Here is an 18,913-nt window from a genome sequence, read left to right on the forward strand (position 1 = left end):
CGATATTACTGGTGTGTCTGTTGGGACCTCTCAATATACACTCTCATTATTTGCGGACGATGTCCTTCTTACCATGACTAAACCGCTTATCTCATTACCAAATTTGTTTTGTGAACTATCTATCTATGGAGATTTATCAGGCTACAAAATTAATAATAGCAAATCGGAAGCTCTTCCTCTTCATCTCTCGAGAGATCTGAGACAACTGCTACGGCTGAATTTTGAATTCAATTGGAGAAAAGACTCCTTGTCATATCTTGGGGTTAATATTACTAAAAACATATGACTGTCTGTATCAAGCTAATTATCCTCCACTGTTTAAGTCTATTGAACATGACTTACTACAGTGGAAGTCCCACTTTATATCATGGATTGGCCGTATAAACGCTATTAAAATGAACGTTTTACCTAAGTTGTTGTATTTGTTTCAGACGCTCCCGGTCGCAGTACCGACCAGAGTTCTTTATCTTTGTACTGTAATTTCGTCTGGAATTATAAAAAACCTCTAATGAGAAGGGAAATCATAGCTAGACGATCATCGAACGGGGGACTAGGATTACCAATGCTCCTACGGTACTATAACACCTCTCATTTGAGCCAAATGGTGGCTTGGCATGCCCCTATTTTCACTAAACGATGGGTAGACCTAGAGGGAGCTCTGGTGGGGGTGGACTTAATTTCATACTTACCCTGGCTACCACGTAAACACTGACCTAGGTCCGTACTTTCAGCCCCGGCAGTAGCTTTAACACTCTCTACATGGGACACTCTTAACAAAAAATTTGCTCTTTCCAAGTACCCTTCTCCTCAGACCCCCCTGTGGCACAATCCTTCCTTTACACCAGGGCTCTTGTCTGCTGTAGCATCTATCTGGTCTGCAGCAGATATCACACGTATCTGTCATATTGTGGGACAATTTGCTCCACAAAACTTTGGTGATTTTCAGCAGACATATAACATCCCTGACTCCTCTCACTACCAATATCTACAACTCCGACACTTTGCTACGTCAACACTTTCTACCCTCCAGCTTCATACACCGTCCCCAATAGAAAAACTGTGCATATACCGACCTACTGATAGGGGCACTATATCCTTTCTCTACCATTCTGTTTTGACATTGGAGTCCCCCTCACTCTCTATACACGAACTCACATGGGAAGCAGACCTGTGACAACCACTGGGAGACGATACCTGGGAAATAATACGTCTCACTCTCTCCAAATGTTCTCTTAGTGTAGCTATCAAAGAAAACTCATATAAAGTTTTTACCAGATGGTATCTAGTCCCGGAGCGCCTTCATCAAATGTTTCCTAACACTTCTGACCTGTGTTGGAGACAATGCGGCCAAATTGGCACATTTTATCATACTTGGTAGACATGTCCAAAAATTATTCCATTCTGGAACATGGTCCGTACCCTTATATCATCAGTTGTAAATATACCTTTCTCTCTATCACCTGCCAACCTGTTACTGTGTGCTCCAGTAGACCAGGTTTATAAAAATACGAACAAATTGATTCTTCACAGCTAAATACCAAATAGCATGTAACTGGAAAAAACCTGATACTCCAACACGTCAACAACTCTTGAACAGAATTTGTTTTATATCAAAAATGGAGTACACTACCAGTCTTTTGAATAACTCAGTGGAGAAGTTTCACTGTGTTTGGTCCTTCTGGTACTCCTCTCAGGCGGTTACCCTTCCTGGCCTCATGTGAACTATGATTCATATTTCCGACCCGGTTTCATTATTTTCTCTTTATTTATTCATTATTTTTTATTTGATTCATTTACTTTTTTTCCGTTATTATTCTGTCCCCCTGGCTCGCTTATATTTATACTTATATTTTTCTCCCTTCCCCACCTTTTTCCTTTTTTTTAGTCACACTATTTTTCTGCTTTATCTCTTTACCTTTTTCTTTTACTATATAATAGTTATTCTACTATAGTTTTATTGCAATATTTTAGGTTGTTTTTTTTCAATTACTATAACATAGAAGAACTTTTCTTTTTTTTGTTTATTATATTTGTTGATATGTACAATTGTTATGTATTAGAGATTTACTGTTTATCTCTAGATTCTATGTCCATTGAGATGTAATACTGCTTTATATATCTAGTCCTATAAAACTAATAAACGATTTAAAAAAATGTGCGGAAAAAAACAAAAAAAACAGAAGAGGTAAGAGATAAACAGCAGAGGGCTGACCTGAGATGTCTCCATAGGTAGGATAGTGAGCCTAAAAGGCAAACAGATGTTTGTTAGGGAAACTGAGTATAATGAAATCTATATTAATGTGAGGCCGAAAACATCAATTAGAAAACAAGGGTTAATGATAGAATAAGACAGATGCAACAGGCTTGCCTACTCTCCCGATTTGGTCGGGAGCCTCCCGAATATCTGGTGCCGCTCCCGACCCCCCGTAAAGGCAGGCAAGCCTCCCGGCTGCCACCTGCCCTCCCGACTACCTACTAGAAACCCCCACTGCGGGGGGCCCGATGACTGCTTCACAATGCCTTTATTTTCGTCATTGTGAGGAAGGGGCAGGGCCACGATGATGCGACCATGCGGCCCCGCCACTGGTCCCGCTCACAAAACAGACCCTCAGCATTCAGCTCCCTCCCGGAATGAGGGAGCTGAATGTCGGCAAGTATAATAGGCATAGGTATATAATTCAATATAAACCAAGGGGGTGATTCAGAGGTGGACGCAGTTGCAGTAGCTGCTTTATTTTAATGCCATGGCCGATTGGCATCCTATTGAGATGCCCACCAGCAGCTGCAAAAATTTGCTGATGTGTGTACAAAGGTGAACTATCGGCCGATCATCAGACATTGCACCTGCCTATGGCAGGCGCAGAATATCCAAGGGACCATGGCTACTGATGTCAGTGGAACTGCGTGTTTAGATGCTGACATCCCTGTGACACGCCCCCGCCTGTGAGGCACCCCCCAGTTACCAACCAGAAATGCTCATCAATATTGAAAGGTTCTCAATGCAATTCCCTTCTGCGTCCCCTAGGTGGTAACTATCAGGACGTAGGTGCAATGCATCTCGGATGCATGCGCAGAGCAAAGTGCTCGATGCCTTCCCTGCCACTGACTCAGTATCACCCCCTAAGTCTTAATATGAATACATTCTGCTTTTAACTGATTAACCTGACAACTTTTTTTTGACTAATTTCTACAAGGTACAATCTGTTTATCTAATTCTCCTGTTACTAAATAAACATTTAATGCGCTTTCATGCAGCGTCACTATACTGGTGAAGTGTGTGCCACTAGAATGTAATATGGTTGCTCAGCTTTTGCCATGCTAGTAACTTGACCTAACTGTCGTTCCATGTTGTAGATTTTGGAGAAGGAGACCATCTTTCCACTGATTATCCTGCCTCAGTTTGGGGGTTACTGGATAGAAGATCCAGAAAATATAAGCACCCCAACATCTTCAGACAGCAGTATTTGTGATGAGGAGGAAGAGCCGATGAGTCCCAGCACGTACGGATATAAACTAGAATATAAAAGCTCAGCCCGGGCCTACAGAAAGCATTTTTTGGGAAAGGTTTGTTGATTTATTATTACACATTGGGATAAAATGATACAATGACAGATGCACTGAGACCTATACACTTGACTTGTAATTTTTTTTTTTTTTGGAGAGTTTATGTGGACGGAGATAAAGAACCAACCAATTAGCTCCCGTCATTTTTCAAACACAGGGCCTAATTTAGCATGGATCGCAGTTGCTAATATGCACACAATCGGCCGATTGTTGCTTTCTGCACATGCGTATGCATCGCAGTGCGCATGTGCGAACTAGCTATTGCGATCGGGACTGCTATCACAAAGGCTACGCAGATCCCTCGCAGAGTGATTGACAGGAAGCAACGTTTGTGGGTGGTGACGGGGGGTTGGCCGGGGAGACGTAGGCGTACCAGCGCGTTCACATGCCATTGCTGGGGCGTGCAGAAATTATCCACTGCGATGCCATACGCAGTGTGAGGTCTCATAGCGTGTGTGGAAGTTAGCAATTTCTAAGGTCAGGGCTTGTGCAAGGGTGCGCGAGGATGTGATGGTACTCGATTGTACCGATGGTTTCACTATTCTACTAAACATTATGGATGTGTGTAAGGTAAAGTGGGCATCCTTATGTTGTGCTGAGTTTGCATTGCGATTGCAGTGGATTAGATTGCTATAACAGTTGAACTGCGTGCATACGCAGTATTGCGATCCGTAGTGAATCAGGCCACCAGTCTGTAAAAGTTAGGAGCTGATTGGTTGGTACTTTATCTCTGTCCACTTTATCTCTTTCCAAGGCTTAGTACATAGACCCTTTAGCTACAACAAGAAAAAATAGAACAAAACACAGCACTCTATAATGATGGTCATAAACATAAATCACATATAAATGCAAGTTTAATCTCATAAATTCATATGCATAAGATCACAGCACCATATTAGCTATAGCAACAACAGACTATTCCAGTGGTTCCCAAATTGTGCGCCACGGCTCTTTTGGGGTGCCGCAGTGCTCTCTCCAAGGTGCCTCAGCAGCAGGTGGCCCAATAAGGCCGCCCAGTGTAATTTTCTTCAATTTAAATATTTTTTTTTTTGTGCATGGTGGTGGAGTGGTTGGGGTGATGAAGGGGGCATGATGAGCGGTGGGAGCGTGCGGGAATGGTCCTGTCAGTGGAAAGCAACAGACACTGAACCGTGAGGCTGCTAGTTGCTGAATGAGGCCCCGCAGCGCGTGTCTGATCTCGCTACCTGTGTGATCTAAGGCGTGACGCTTCAGAATGGCACAGGTGATCACAATGTTGTACAATGATTACAACTTAGTTGTTATTGCTCATGTTCATTCCATCACAAAGATGACAACCCATATTGCGTACTGTGCATGTGCGGTGATCGCACTGCGATTATGGAGTCACTGTGGAATCCATCACAGAGTGAGTGACAGGCCGTGAGTGTTTGGGGGTGGTGATGGGGGAGTGGTTGGAGAAACAAAGCTGTGCCTGTCTGTTTGAACGTCGTTGCATGGGTGTGCATAAATTAGCCACTACGATTGCCTACACAGCCTGAGTACTTACTGCGTGTGACTGTACTTGCAAATTCTGAGACAGGTCAGACCTGCTGTAATTGTGCGTGAGGGGCCAATGGTCTCCGATGTTACCGATTTATAGTCAGGACTGCGAGGTATTACGGATGTGAGAAAGTAGTAGTGGGCGTTTCCGTGCTGGCTGAGCAGTAGCAGACATTAGCATATTTGCGCAGCTTCATTGCGTGTGATTAAGCAGCTGCGATCACAGTTGTGATCCATGCTGAATCAGGCCCAAAAGTCTAGTGGTGGTGTGTCGATGGAATTGAGTGCTATGCATAATTGGATGTAAGCTTAAATGCGCCTGTTTCCATGCGTATTATTTGCACCAAGTATAGGCTGGTATAAGTCTGCACTGATGCTGATAATTAGCTGGGCCTGGGTACTGGAGGGCATGGTCAAATCAGGAGGCATGGCCATGCCCCTTACGGGGGAGGGGGGATACAAGGCAATGCACACGGCAAAGGGGGACATGTGAAGATTGTTTTGTTAGTGGGAAAATATAATATTTAAAGGAGGTTCCCGAGTTTTCGGGTAACCACCCGCACCCCCGGAAGGGTAGACATTTCTCCCACATTCTGCCCACTTCCTAATGAAGTGGGCAGAATAAGGAGAATGTTCTTGTGGACCTAATGATGCGATTCTATAAGAATCCCATCATTTTGCCCCTGCCCCTTATTTAAATATGCGCCGTTCGAGGCAAATTGCAGAGAGGGGTGGGGCTTAATGATGTGACCCATTCGGCCACGCCCCCAACACCTCCCACCTACTTCTCCCTGGGCTTCTCCAAGTATGGGACAGATATACATCTGCATACATTGCTTCCTTATATAAGCATAATTGTAACTGTAATGTGTTATGTGTACTGGCGTTTATTTACACTGTGACTATATAGCACTTGTGTAAGTGGCTGGAAGGAAAGTGTAAACATTGTGAGTATTATTGTAAGTCAGATGTCTAGGATACATGTTAAAGAATGACTGAATAATATATAGTGGCATATAGCCAAGCCAGCAGCCACACCATACAATGTAAGTGAAGGGACAGAGCTGCTGAACATGCCCAGTTGCAGCATCTTCTCCTACCAAAAGATTGATGCATCAAGCAGTGAAAAGAGCGGAGAAGTGAATCAGAATCAAGGTAGCATTTATCAAGCACATTCTATAAAATGATAGGTAGAAGCTGACTGGTTGCTATGGGCAACTTCTCCACTGGTCCACTTCTCCACTGTCTTCGCTTGATACATCAACCCCCAAGTCTGCAGTGTGTGCTGATCTGAGCGCTCAATCAGCGCACCGGACCAGAGAGCAGATGCCAGCAAGAAGAGACAGGCATCTTAACATGAGGTGGGAGAATGTGTGCTCAGATACTTGGTTCTGGCTCCAACTGGTTATAGTTGATATGTATATTTATTATGAGATGTTTAACCTTTTCCTGACCACTTCTGTTATTTAAATGAGTTAAATATGTTTGATAAAGATAGGTATTTTTTTACATTCTATCATTCAGCCTATAGGCTTGTGATTCCCAAACTTGGTCTTCTGGGACCCATAACAGTGCATGTTCTACAGATCTCCTCAATATCAAAACTTAAATAATTAGCATCACCTGTGGAGCTTTTAAAATGTGTCAGCCAGTAATTAATACACTGGAGCACCTTCTGGGAGACCTGGAAAACATGCACTATTTGGGTTCTCTGAGGACTGAATGTGGGAAACACTGATATAGACCATCTATGGTATTAAATATTAATACTGTATGACATACACTATCCAGTATGTAAGTAGATTAATGTGTACAAGTATGTCCAGCGCCGGTGCTAGGTTCTTCTGTCACTCCCCAAGACTCATGGACTTGAACCAATACTCTGCAGAGTAAGAGACTTAGATTGTGGAATGGTGCCCACATACAAAAAAAACCCAAATACAGCTCTGGCGGGCTAGCCGTACTGCCCCATCTAACTGCTTACAAAGATCACAGGCCTCTATATATGTTTGAAATATTACACTGCACTTTGCATGGGGCAGACTATAGCATGTTATGTGCTACTTAATGTTTCATGGGATAGCCACACCAGCTCTAAAATCAAGCATTTTGACCCCCCCTCTAGAAAACCTGAATTTGCCCCTGAGCGATTCAACCTGTAAGTCTAAAGCAAACAGTTTAATTTAGAAAGCAGGAAATAAATAATATTACATGGGTAAACTGGAAACTACCTTTGTGAGTTGTTAATTAATAAAATTGGTAATTAAGGGGTCATTAACGTATTTGCCTCGCCATTAGTGCTCTTCAACAACAGCACTTCCTTTTACAGAGATCATTATAATGATGTTAGAAGCCACTGTAGAGTTCCAAGAATGATTTTATGAAGTAAGAAAGCCTGTCAAGTGCCGCTATACAGAACACTTGGGTTTATCATATCTACTTATTGCTTAGTCTACATTAGTGAGACTTTTATGAATTTTACTTACTGTATCGCTGTTCTACTAAATACTAATGTGACACTTCACTGACTTTACAGTAGGTGATTACATCGCTATGAACTGTTTTCTATATGCGGTTTATATATTATTATTTATGTACTCATATTATAACCCTTTTTACTTGAGAATCATACAACAGAAGGGAAAAGTCAATACCTAAAAAATGTGTTGCAATATATATATTAAGTGTACATTTATATTATAATTATATACTTGTCCGGTGACGAGGGTTGTTTAACCACTTAACTGGCAAAATTTTTTTCCAAAAACCGCTCCGAAATTGTCGTTTTTTTTATGATTGAATTAGGTCAAGAACATCTTTTTAAAACTATTTCAACTCATTTTTTTTTTAAACACCATATACCATAAAAATTTAAATTTTATGGTATACTGTAGTTCTGGTCATTGACAGCTGTACCATCGACGGACGATTGGTTCAGCCATCGATAGAAACAATCGATTGTTTGACATCGGTAGGGGGGCTCCACACACACACACACTATATATATATATATATATATATATATATATATATATAGGGGTTTGCTGTTTATACATGGGGTGGGGCTTGCAAAAATGGGGGGGAGAGGAGGGGTTGGCTCTTTGGCCAGCGGCTGCTCCCTCTATTGTTTGCAGCCGCTGGGGTGCCGCTGTTAACAGGGCGTTGGGACAGGGAAGGGGCAAAGAAAAGGTCAGTGCTGAAAGCGCTACCTTCTATTTGCCCGGCGGCTGCTCTGTCTAGTTTGCAGCCGCCGGGCTGCTGCTAGCGGGGGTGGAGAGAGAGAGAAGGACAGCGCTGATGGCGCTGTCCTTCTCTGCCCGGCGCCTGCTCTGCTCCGCCATCAGCCGCCATGCTGCTGCTAGCTCCGGATGAGGGAGAGAAGGACAGCGCTCTCAGCGCTGCCTTCTCTGCCCTGTCAGCAGCCGCCGGGCTGCTGTCGGGGGTGGGTGTGCCGGCGCTGGGCTATCCGATCACTGCTAGAAGTGATCGGCCGGCCCACGGGGAGGGACAGTGTGCAGAGGGACCAGGAGGTCCCTCTGTGATTGGTGGCTGCTAGAAACTTATTTTCCAGCAGCCGCCCACAGAGCTTTCCTGACATGTCGTATCAGATACGACCATGTCAGGGATAGCCCAGTCTGGTATGATCGTATCTGATACGACCATGCCAGGCAAGTGGTTAAGTGTGCTTTGCACCATTTTGCATCACAGCACACTTATAGGGATCGACTACTTTTGGTCAACACTCTTTAATACCCTGTAATTTGTGTCATCTAGCACCGCCTTTGCTGGACAATGACGCAGTTATCATGCAGCAGTGGGAGGGGCCTGACAATGTAAAAGGGCTTCCCCCAACACTTGGCCCTTGGGCCTCTTGTAGGGAAGGGACAAAAAGTAGGCAAGTATGACAATGGATCATCTATATATTGGGATTACTGCAGTTTTGTCTTGTAGCCAAGTAAAACAGTAAGCATCCCAAAATAGTATACAATCTCGGGGTGAATACCATTGGAGGAAAATAAAGGAATGGTTTAGTATACAGCCGGATACACACTTGGCCGATGTCATTATAATTTGTCCAAATCGTAACGACCTATCGTGCAGTGTGTATACACGATATGTGCGCTCCCGCGGTCGCATGCAACTTAGTCAGGTTTGATGTGCTGCACATCAAACCTGACGATATCGCAAGCGGCCCCATTCTTGTTAATGAAGGGTGGAACAAGTGATTGTTCCGTAGTTCATAACAATGCTCAGACATATAGTCCCAGTACACATAGGGCCTGATTCAGAGCCGCTCGTAAGCGGCCGCTCGTTCGCTCCGAGCGATGTTTACCCAACTGCGCATGCGTACGGATCGTAATATGCATGCGCGAACCAGTCAGTGCGGCCGAAAATCGTTTGTTCGCTAAATAGCGAATACCTGCTATTCTGAGTGACAGAATGAGGCGTATGTGGGTGGTAACAGGGGAAGGTGCTTGAAAACGGGGAGTGGAGATCAGAACGCAGGCGTGCTTAAAGGTCAAAACGGGCGTTCTAAGGGTGTGCATAATTAATACAGCAGCGTCATTGAAAAACGTCACTGGGTTATTTTATAGCCAGAACTGCTCGCAAGATTGTGGTAGCAAAAACCAACCACAAGAATAGCGAGCAGTTCATACGCTGGTCGATGTACTCGATTAATCTAATAAATAGCGGACATGACGTAGGATGCGAGCGGCCAGGGGGCGTATTTTTTCAAAAAACGACCGCAAGTTTTGTTCGCTCGTTCAGACATAGAGGCGTGAACAGACCGCAAAGAGCGAACGGTTCATTTTAATAGCCACCCCTATTTTCTGGACGAACAACCGCAAATAGCGTCCGGCTCTGAATCAGGCCCATAGTCCAGTGGGCCTGATTCAGACCTGCTCGTGAGCGCTTAGTGCTCACAAGCGGGTCGATTGCTGGGCAGTGCGCACTCGCCCCGGAGCGGGCGAGAAATCACTCGCTCCGGCGCTCGCATCCAAAAGGGGCGGCTGTCGATGTTGACAGCTCGCCCTGTTTGGTAGGCGGATTGGGACGGGGGGGGGGGGTGGCTGGCCAAACGGAAGCGTTCCCGTAAGGAACTCCTGTCGTTTGGGGGCGGCCCTACTGACATCACGAGTGGTGTCAGTAGTGAGCTTCCGGCTCTATTAGAGCCGGAAGCTCACTGGGGCTTGCGACGGACGAGACCCTACCACAAAGGTCTTGTTGCAAGCCCGATGGTCGCAATGGTCGTGACCATCGCGACCATCACCTGGCCGCTCGCAAAATCTGTTGGAAAGCTGTGGGTGGTCACCCACAGCTTAGTGAGCGGCCAGGATGCCGGCTCCAAAAAAAAAAAAAAGCCGCCCTGATTCAGAGCGAGCGCTCTGAAAGAGCATCCGGCTCTGAATCAGGCCCAGAGTGTACCCGGCTTAAGTTGCAAGTGGGCATTTGAAAATCTAGAAATAAAAGTTTTCTGAAGGCAGTAAACACTATAATTGCAAATGCTTACAGATATTCATAACTTTATTAAAATAAAAAAGTCTATTATTTTCTTCAGTTAATCAATTTTCCTAATCTGGCAAAAAAGCAACAGCAAAATATACAGTAAGAGAAACCGTGTGCAATGCTTGTAGGTATATACAGTAAGAGAGACCGTGTGCAATGCTTGTAGGTATATACAGTAAGAGAGACCGTGTGCAATGCTTGTAGGTATATACAGTAAGAGAGGCCGTGTGCAATGCTTGTAGGTATATACAGTAACAGAGACCGTGTGCAATGCTTGTAGGTATATACAGTAAGAGAGACCGTGTGCAATGCTTGTAGGTATATACAGTAAGATAAACCGTGTGCAATGCTTGTAGGTATATAAGTTGGTTGTACACTACTAACATAAATTGCGTCTTTGCTTTTTCAGGACCATTTAAATTTTTACTGCACTGGAAGCAGCCTGGGGAACTTGATCCTTTCAATAAAATGTGAAGAGGCCGACAGCATAGAATATTTAAGAATTATACTCAGGTATTCAAAATATATGCATAATTTCTAACTAATCTACCAATTATTAATTATCTCTTGCTTAACGCAGATCCAACATGAGAGACAATTCTGTTATGTCATATGTACGCAATAAACAGCTTCTGCTTAAACACCAAAAGATAAACACAGTTGCACTTGCCACACAGTTCGCACTTAGGAGCTCATTCAGACCCGGACGCTAAGCTGCGCTCTCATGTAGCTAAAAGGGGCCGGGTATGCAAATGCCGCGATCACACTTTTTGGTATAAGGACGCCCTCTATGTCTTAGAGAGCGACGGCAGAGTGAACGCACTGCGGTATAAAGACGCCCACTTATCTCTCTTAACACACGTCATCTCCAGGAAGTGTAGGAACAATCGGAACCATCGAGAGCCATCGGAGCTGCACGCAGCGCTTGAGGTAGATCTTACCCCGCTGCAAGCGCTGCGATCACTGCAGTCTGAAATACAACCAAGTGACATGTACAATGACGCTTCCATGCTAATTATGCACACCCATAAAACGCCATTTTGTCGCCCAGACACGCCTGCGTTCACAGCACCACTCCCCCGTTCACAAGCACCTTCCCGTTACCAGGGCCGGCTCCAGGGGTCAGAGCACCCTGTGCCAGCCCATCATATGGCGCCCTCTTATCGAGCGCGGCGAAGAATTTGGGGGACGTGTCCTAATTACCATAGGCCACACCCCCTATGTGACGTTATTCTCCAAATAACGTCAGGCTGGGGGTAAAGCCCAGCAATCCGCCACTGGCTGGGCTTCCCCCAGCCCTCTTCCGTCAGTGGATGGCGCGTGCATGCGCGCGGCATCCATTCACACTCCGGGGGTCCGGCACCGCCGCACAGCTGTGGCTGTGGGGGTCCCCACCCTCCCAATTAGACCATCTGCGGGATGCTGGGGAAGGGTGCCGCCGTCTAGGGGTGGCGCCCTTGTGCGACCGCACTGGTCGAACACCCCTAGAGCCGACCCTGCCTGTTACCACCCACAAACGGCGCTATCTGTCACTCAAAATAGCATCCAGTCTGTGTTCTGCGAACGCACGATTCCCGATCGCACTGAGTGGCGCAAGCATGCGCATATTGACGCATACTCCTGCGCAAACCGGCGACTATCACCCAATGCGTGCATCCGCGGCTTAGAGAGCGGGTCTGAATTAGGCCCTTAGACAGCACTAGGAGAACGCCAGTGCGTGTGTGAGCCCTAAATTTTGTAGAAAAAATTTGCCTTTACCATCTTCTTGTTTAATATTTTTGTATATTCATTTTCTTTTAATGCCTGGGCTTTTTTAGGTCAAAAGCAAAAACTCTACACGAGCGAATACCATTGGCTGGGTTTAATAAACTTCCCAGCATTCCTCAGATTGCAAAGGTAAGCACTGATGTCATCACTATGACACTATTCTCTACTAAATTTCATAATCTCTCTTTCGATCCTTACTCTTGTTACTGTTTATTTTCACTTATTAAATACTGTGCAGTTTCCCCCTCTACATGTAAATGTCTCTTCTCTGTTTTATTTGCTATGTTTCTATAATCTGTGGTATATTTACTAAGGTGCTCATAGCAACCAATCAGATGCTACTTATCATTTATCTAGCACCTTCTAGAAGATAATAGCTAGAATCTGATTGGTTGCTATGGGCGACATCTCCACTTTTGTAAACCTGCACTTTAGTAAATACACCCCTATCCCTTCTAATAAGACTTGGGGGATCATTTATGCAATATAACAATGAGTTGGGGAGAGTTTTATTAGGTCCCGTGCAGCTTATGTTAGTGCAGAGTGCATATACAAGTGTGCACCCCCCTTCTGTATTGTCATACTTTAGTTGATGACTATCAGGGGCCCCGAGAGGGGGGTGGAGCGGGTACATTTTACCCGGGCCCGGGCTTCCAGAGGGGCCCGGCGGGGGCCCGGGTCCGGCGCCGCCCCTCCCTTACTTCCTCCCTCGCTCTACAGCAGCCCAGCACACAGCGTGTGCTGGGCTGCAGTGGGAGATTGGTTGCGGCTGCTAAGCAGCAGCCACAGCAATCTCCTATGCATGAAGGGGGGAGCGATCACACTGATCGCACCCCCCTCTGGCTTTGCGCCGGGCTGAGGGGCTCACAGCGCCCCCTCCCTGGCGCGCAGCTTCGCGGCGCTGCAAAACAATATTTTTTTTTTCAAGGGAGTGTGGCCACACCTCCAGCGATTGGGCCACGTCCCCTCTTTACCGGGGCCCCGCGTGGCTCTCTACGCCCCTGATGACTATCACAACATTTAGCATTCTTCATATGTACATTTCAGTGCATCTAGAATGAGCAAATGTAAGTTAATGTAATTTTGTCATATTATTGAAAACAGGGCCACAACTAGAAGTGTGCAAGCGGTGCCACCACACAGACCGCAGGGCCCTGTGAGACGGCACCGTTGCTGCCCCACGGCCCCTGAAATGCCTGAAATGACACCCTGCAGACAGAATCGCTGCTGTAGTACCGCACGGAGCATCCTTTGGACGCTCCAAACATGCACACTGCAGCCCCTCAAAAGATGCACTGGGCAGTGTTGTAACTACCGGCGCTGGTGGCCTGTCCCCCTCTGCATGGCATCATTATGTCATGTGCTCCGGGGGCGTGGTCGGCACAGGGAGCAATAAAGCCCTGTTACATTGCTGCCTCCTGGACTCTTTTTTTTGATCTGTAGCCCGTGATGCCTCGGACAAGGGGAATGCCAGGAATGCCAAGAGTAGAGTGGGAGAAGACAGGGAAACTTTTAAGTGCAATTGATTATATTTTAGACACATTCTGAAAAAAAATATATCTGAGAACTCATGAATATTGTTTTATCATATTATTTCAGGCCTTATGTGATGATGCCACTGGACTCAAATTCAATCCTGTTCTGTATCCCAAGGTAGGCCACACATTGCTTAACAGAGAACATTACGGGCCTGGTTCTGAGTCACACGCAATGCCGATGTTCATGTAGTTGGCCAGTGTTGTAAGTACTACACATGCATCTGAGTCACACTTTATCCCTATTGTTACCGCACAGAGATGCAGAACGAATTTGGGTGCAGGAAGTGTGGATTTTAGTGAGTGTACCTGGGAGGTAACGGGGACGTGGCGCGGGCTGGGTCCAAAGATGCTGCAAATACGGGCTGTGCCCAAAGACTCAAATCCGCTCACGCTGGAGTCCATGTTCAGGTGGAGAAACTGCACCTGCCATAAGGCTGGTGCAAGTTTCGATGGTGCAACCATCTAAAGACGCACTGAGATGGATTTCAGTAGGTGAAAGCAGGGGCATAGCCAGAACATATTGGGCTCCATGGCAACATTTTGAAGGGGCCCCTTCCCCCTTATTGAGAGATCCCTCTCTCAGCTGTAGTTGTTCATTTTATGTGCCAAGTAGTGCCCTACTCATTTATGAACCTAGAGTATAGTGGTGCCCTAGTTAATGTTATGCCCTTAGTTTGCATTAAACTACACAGTGCCCCCAGTTCATATTATTTCACATTGTAGTGCCCATTGTAGTGCCCAAGTCAACAATATGCCACATTGTACTGCCTCCAGTACACATGCCACACAGTTCCCTAAAATTCACATTATGCCACACAGTGCTTAGCTGGCAATTCCGGAAACCTGGTAGACAACTTTATGACCTGGTACAGTCGAGTCAGGCCACAGAGGTGTGCCCTCTAAGCCTCTGGGCCCCATAGCAATGACACTCCCTGCACTCACTATATCTGCACCCACGGGCGCAAGCAGTGCTGCTGTCAGCTCTGCCGGGCCCTGTACTTGGAGGTGGTGTGGCCAGATCCTTTGGCACCGGTATCCCGGGGTAGGAGGGACAGAAGGTAAGTGTGATCGCTCCCCTCACACATCACGCAGGGAGAGATAGGATTGACAGCTTGTGTGCTGGGCTGGGGAGAGAGACTGGTGCAGCAGGGGGTCCACTCTCTCACTGCATTAAGTACCGCATCCCTCCAAAAGGCCCGGGCCCAGGTAAAGAGTACCCACTTTCTCCCTCTCGGCTCACCTGAGCGTAAGGCGTTGCAAGTGGGTATCTTAGTTTAAAAGACATTGTCCATGGCATTAGCATAAGACGCGGATGTGGCTGCAGCGCTGTGGCTCCGTGGGACTCAGAATGAGGCCCTTAATCTTTCACATCCACAGCTGATTTTTCTCTCCATATATTTGTACATTCTCACAAATAGTTGAACTCTGGTGTATTTCTATGTATTTCAGGCTTCACAAATGATTGTTACCTATGATGAACATGAAATCAATAATACTTTCAAGTTTGGCGTCATATATCAAAAATATAAGCAAGTGAGTAAAGAGATCTCTGAATTCTGGGATATACTCTGCATTAGACTTATCTTTTATTAGAAATTATGTGCTTATTGATACTAATATTTATAACTGTGTAATTATTAGTTCTGTTTTTGCTTCTAATGTATCACATATTACCTGTAGGTAAATGCTTTATATTTGGCTGTACAAACCTACTCATCATTACAGCAATAAGATCAATAGTAAATATTCACACCACTAAATACAGCGTAATATATAAACATTATTGCTTTATAAATGTTTTTCAGATCCGGTTATGGTAAGTACATTTGACAAAGGTTGGTCATGCAAGATATATAACCCAAAGATCAATATGCAGTGGGACTCTGCCTACAGAACAAGTATTTGCAACAAATTACTGCTAACAGAAGCAGCAAGTGCTATAAACTAATCTACAAACAAGACGGCAAGAGGGTGCTTGTCGCTACTTAATAGGTGACATATGGTATCAGTACCCTCCCCCTCTTTATTCTCAGTCCTAGTAACAATCTGCTCAATCTACTGACACAGATACATATTATTGTTAAAGTAGGACAAATATAGTCACGAGTGCTTGTAACACTTTGTCATCAAAAGATGGATTGTAGGTTTCACCTTTTAATAATGCTAATACTTTTTAACACATTGCATTGTATTATTTTGTAATTATATTTCATCTGCATTGCTCTGTGATGAAATATATTTGTATGAAATACTTTCCTCTAAAAACGAAATTGCAAAACAGTTCTCTATTGGATAGTATAAAAATAAACATTGAGGATTTATATCAATTCTACTGTGATAGGTATTAATTCACAATTAATTATATTGTAAAAATGTAAATGCAATTGACATACTACAATTGTTTATTACTACAATTGTATCTATTTGCAAAAGTGTACTAAGAGTTATCAAAATTGCATACTCCTATATTATTTATATATATATATAGGAGTATGCAATTTTGACAACTCATAGTATATCTTTGCAAATAGATACAATTATAGTAATAAACAATTATAGTATGTCAATATATATATATATATATATATATATACACACACACACAATACAATCACTTCAAGGACACTTCAACACACTCAATAAAACGGACAATCCTTATATTCTTTGTATATAACAATCCCGTCAGGGCTTATAGGTTCCAATTCTTTCCTTTTTTATGGATGTAGATATCAATTTTCGTGCTCGCTTTTCAGAGCTGATTGAAAAGTTCATATGATAGAACTTGTTTTGTCGTCATCCTTGAGGTTCTAAAATATACCCTCACACCAGAAAAACACCCAAGATAAGCCCAAAGGCCAATATTAATACACTTTTTATTAAAAAATTTGAAAATTCAGATGGACAAATGTTTTTACATGAATATGTTAATATGTCAACATCCTTTATACAGATAAAAATAGATTTCTCCACACCTTACAAATGAGTGAAGGTTTACAGCACAATGTCCACCATTTGTATAAACCCTACGCGTTTCGTCTTACATCAAGACTTCATCAGGGGCAGATCTATAAAATACATATTTATACATATATACTAGGTGTTTCTGGTACAAAAATTAGATAAACACAAAATAATAATTATAACTCAGTGCTTATATCACAGGAAACATACCTCAAAGTAAATATGCTTAAAGATATGGCATGACAGTGATCTAGACGGCTCTCAGAATCAATCAATAACTAACCTATTTAAAATATAAAATAAAAATTCCACCTGGTCACAATTGTAACATATCAACATACTTGTTCGGCTTTAATCAATATTTAACTTAAATTACATACCTCACACTTGTTATATATATTGGGATAAATCAGATCTTTAGATCATCAACATTAGACTATACAACACCTGTAAATATTAAAAGATATAGGTTCTAAATTGTATGTCTCAATTAACCCTATAATTTCTCAATGTTTTCACTACATTAATAATAAACCTTCAATAATTACCTTCATTTATAAACTTTACACACATGACCTCTGTTGTTTAAATAATTAATATACTTAATACAATATTACAACTTCCATAATTCAAATAATTAATATCTTGTCCAAATATGCACAGTTCAATGCCATAACCTCATTTATAGTATTCCTCTTAGATTTATCAACACAACGAGACTGCATATAACATCATATTACAAAAATAAAATAAAATTCCAACCCAGAACATAACTGGAACATTCCTTTAGTTAATCAATCCACTACTCACTTTTTAGGTCCTTCTTAAACTCAGTTCCACTGCCACAATTAATTAATTTAATTATTCTACCTTATAAACCCTTAAGACTGTGACATCACTTCCTCTCATATCCTATTGGAATGTAGAACAAACATTAAATACCATCCTTTAAATAAGGTTCTAATGAATCCAATTACCCAAACTAAATAGCTAAACCGTTCTACTAATAAAGCGCTTATCTATTTAAAGCCTTATTGTAATCAAATTGATATAATAAAGTAATTTAAAAAATCAATCCCAGCTTTCCCCTCGTTTTTGTAGTTCTCTTCTAATTGGCTTAACGCAGCCCATGTGATCCATCAGTGCTCTATGTCCGGCTTACATCTCCATAGTGACAGACATAAACAAGATTTTACTAATTGTCATATGATCACGCGGTTTATCCATAAATCACTACCCGGCTTGTAGTGATCGGTGTCCCTACCTGTCTTAGGGCTATCACCCCGTGCGCAACATCTCTGCTGGATTGTAATGGGGCGAACACATGCTCCTTACACTGAGCATGTTTGTGCCGCTTCAGTGGTAACAGAAAATGTAGCGTCCATTTCCTTGGAAACCGGCGGCATTTTAAATGTCTATCATATGTTAGTTTTGTTTATAGTAACCTTAGCAACAGAAGCAATAATATTAATGCTATTTAAACTAAACATTTTATCATAGGGTAATGATTACTAGCCTTATGGGAAGATATAATCGTCCACACTAATACATATTTTTGGATATTTTAACTGCTTAAATAAAGGTAGGCAACAATATTAAAATGTATTTAATCCTGGTTTTTTGTTTTTATTCAATTACAATTACTATATTGATGACTGCTATCTTTATTGATATACATACCATAATCTTTACTCCCGCTCACCATAACTACTTTTTAACACCCCTATATCTATTATAAGTTGAAACATTATTCCTTTGGATGATCTTATATAAAAAGTGAACAAATTACAGAATATTAAGTGATTATACACCTCATTAAAGAATAAGTGAAACCGACTTCTAATTAATAATGTGTCTATGTTTACCTATCTAATCTATATTAAGATGCATACCCTATGTATACAATACCCCTAATATTAATATTATACCCCTTTTGTGTTATTATTTTAATAATACTTTAATAATTATTAATAATATACTATTTTATTTATTTAATTATAATCGTGTTAATATCCCAATGAAACCCATTAATTAAACCCTTGTGGAGGGAGCAC

The 18,913-nt window shown here is 42.9% G+C and overlaps 1 protein-coding gene across 2 annotated transcripts in view; it reads left to right on the forward strand.

The window, feature by feature from the left end:
• The window catches only part of RAP1GAP2 (RAP1 GTPase activating protein 2), a 911,161-nt gene that overhangs the window by 804,999 nt on the left and 87,249 nt on the right, over positions 1 to 18,913 (forward strand). For both annotated transcript variants that reach the window (XM_088449471.1, XM_088449472.1), the window contains 5 exons: positions 3,355 to 3,564; positions 11,003 to 11,106; positions 12,411 to 12,489; positions 13,960 to 14,013; positions 15,348 to 15,431. In XM_088449471.1, coding sequence (XP_088305597.1) covers positions 3,355 to 3,564; positions 11,003 to 11,106; positions 12,411 to 12,489; positions 13,960 to 14,013; positions 15,348 to 15,431 — 531 coding nt within the window. The remainder of the gene's footprint in view (positions 1 to 3,354; positions 3,565 to 11,002; positions 11,107 to 12,410; positions 12,490 to 13,959; positions 14,014 to 15,347; positions 15,432 to 18,913) is intronic.

The sequence above is a fragment of the Taudactylus pleione genome, unplaced genomic scaffold (genome assembly GCF_031769625.1).
Source record: "Taudactylus pleione unplaced genomic scaffold, aTauple2 ptg000485l, whole genome shotgun sequence".
In the NCBI taxonomy this organism is placed as follows: Eukaryota; Metazoa; Chordata; class Amphibia; order Anura; family Myobatrachidae; genus Taudactylus; species Taudactylus pleione.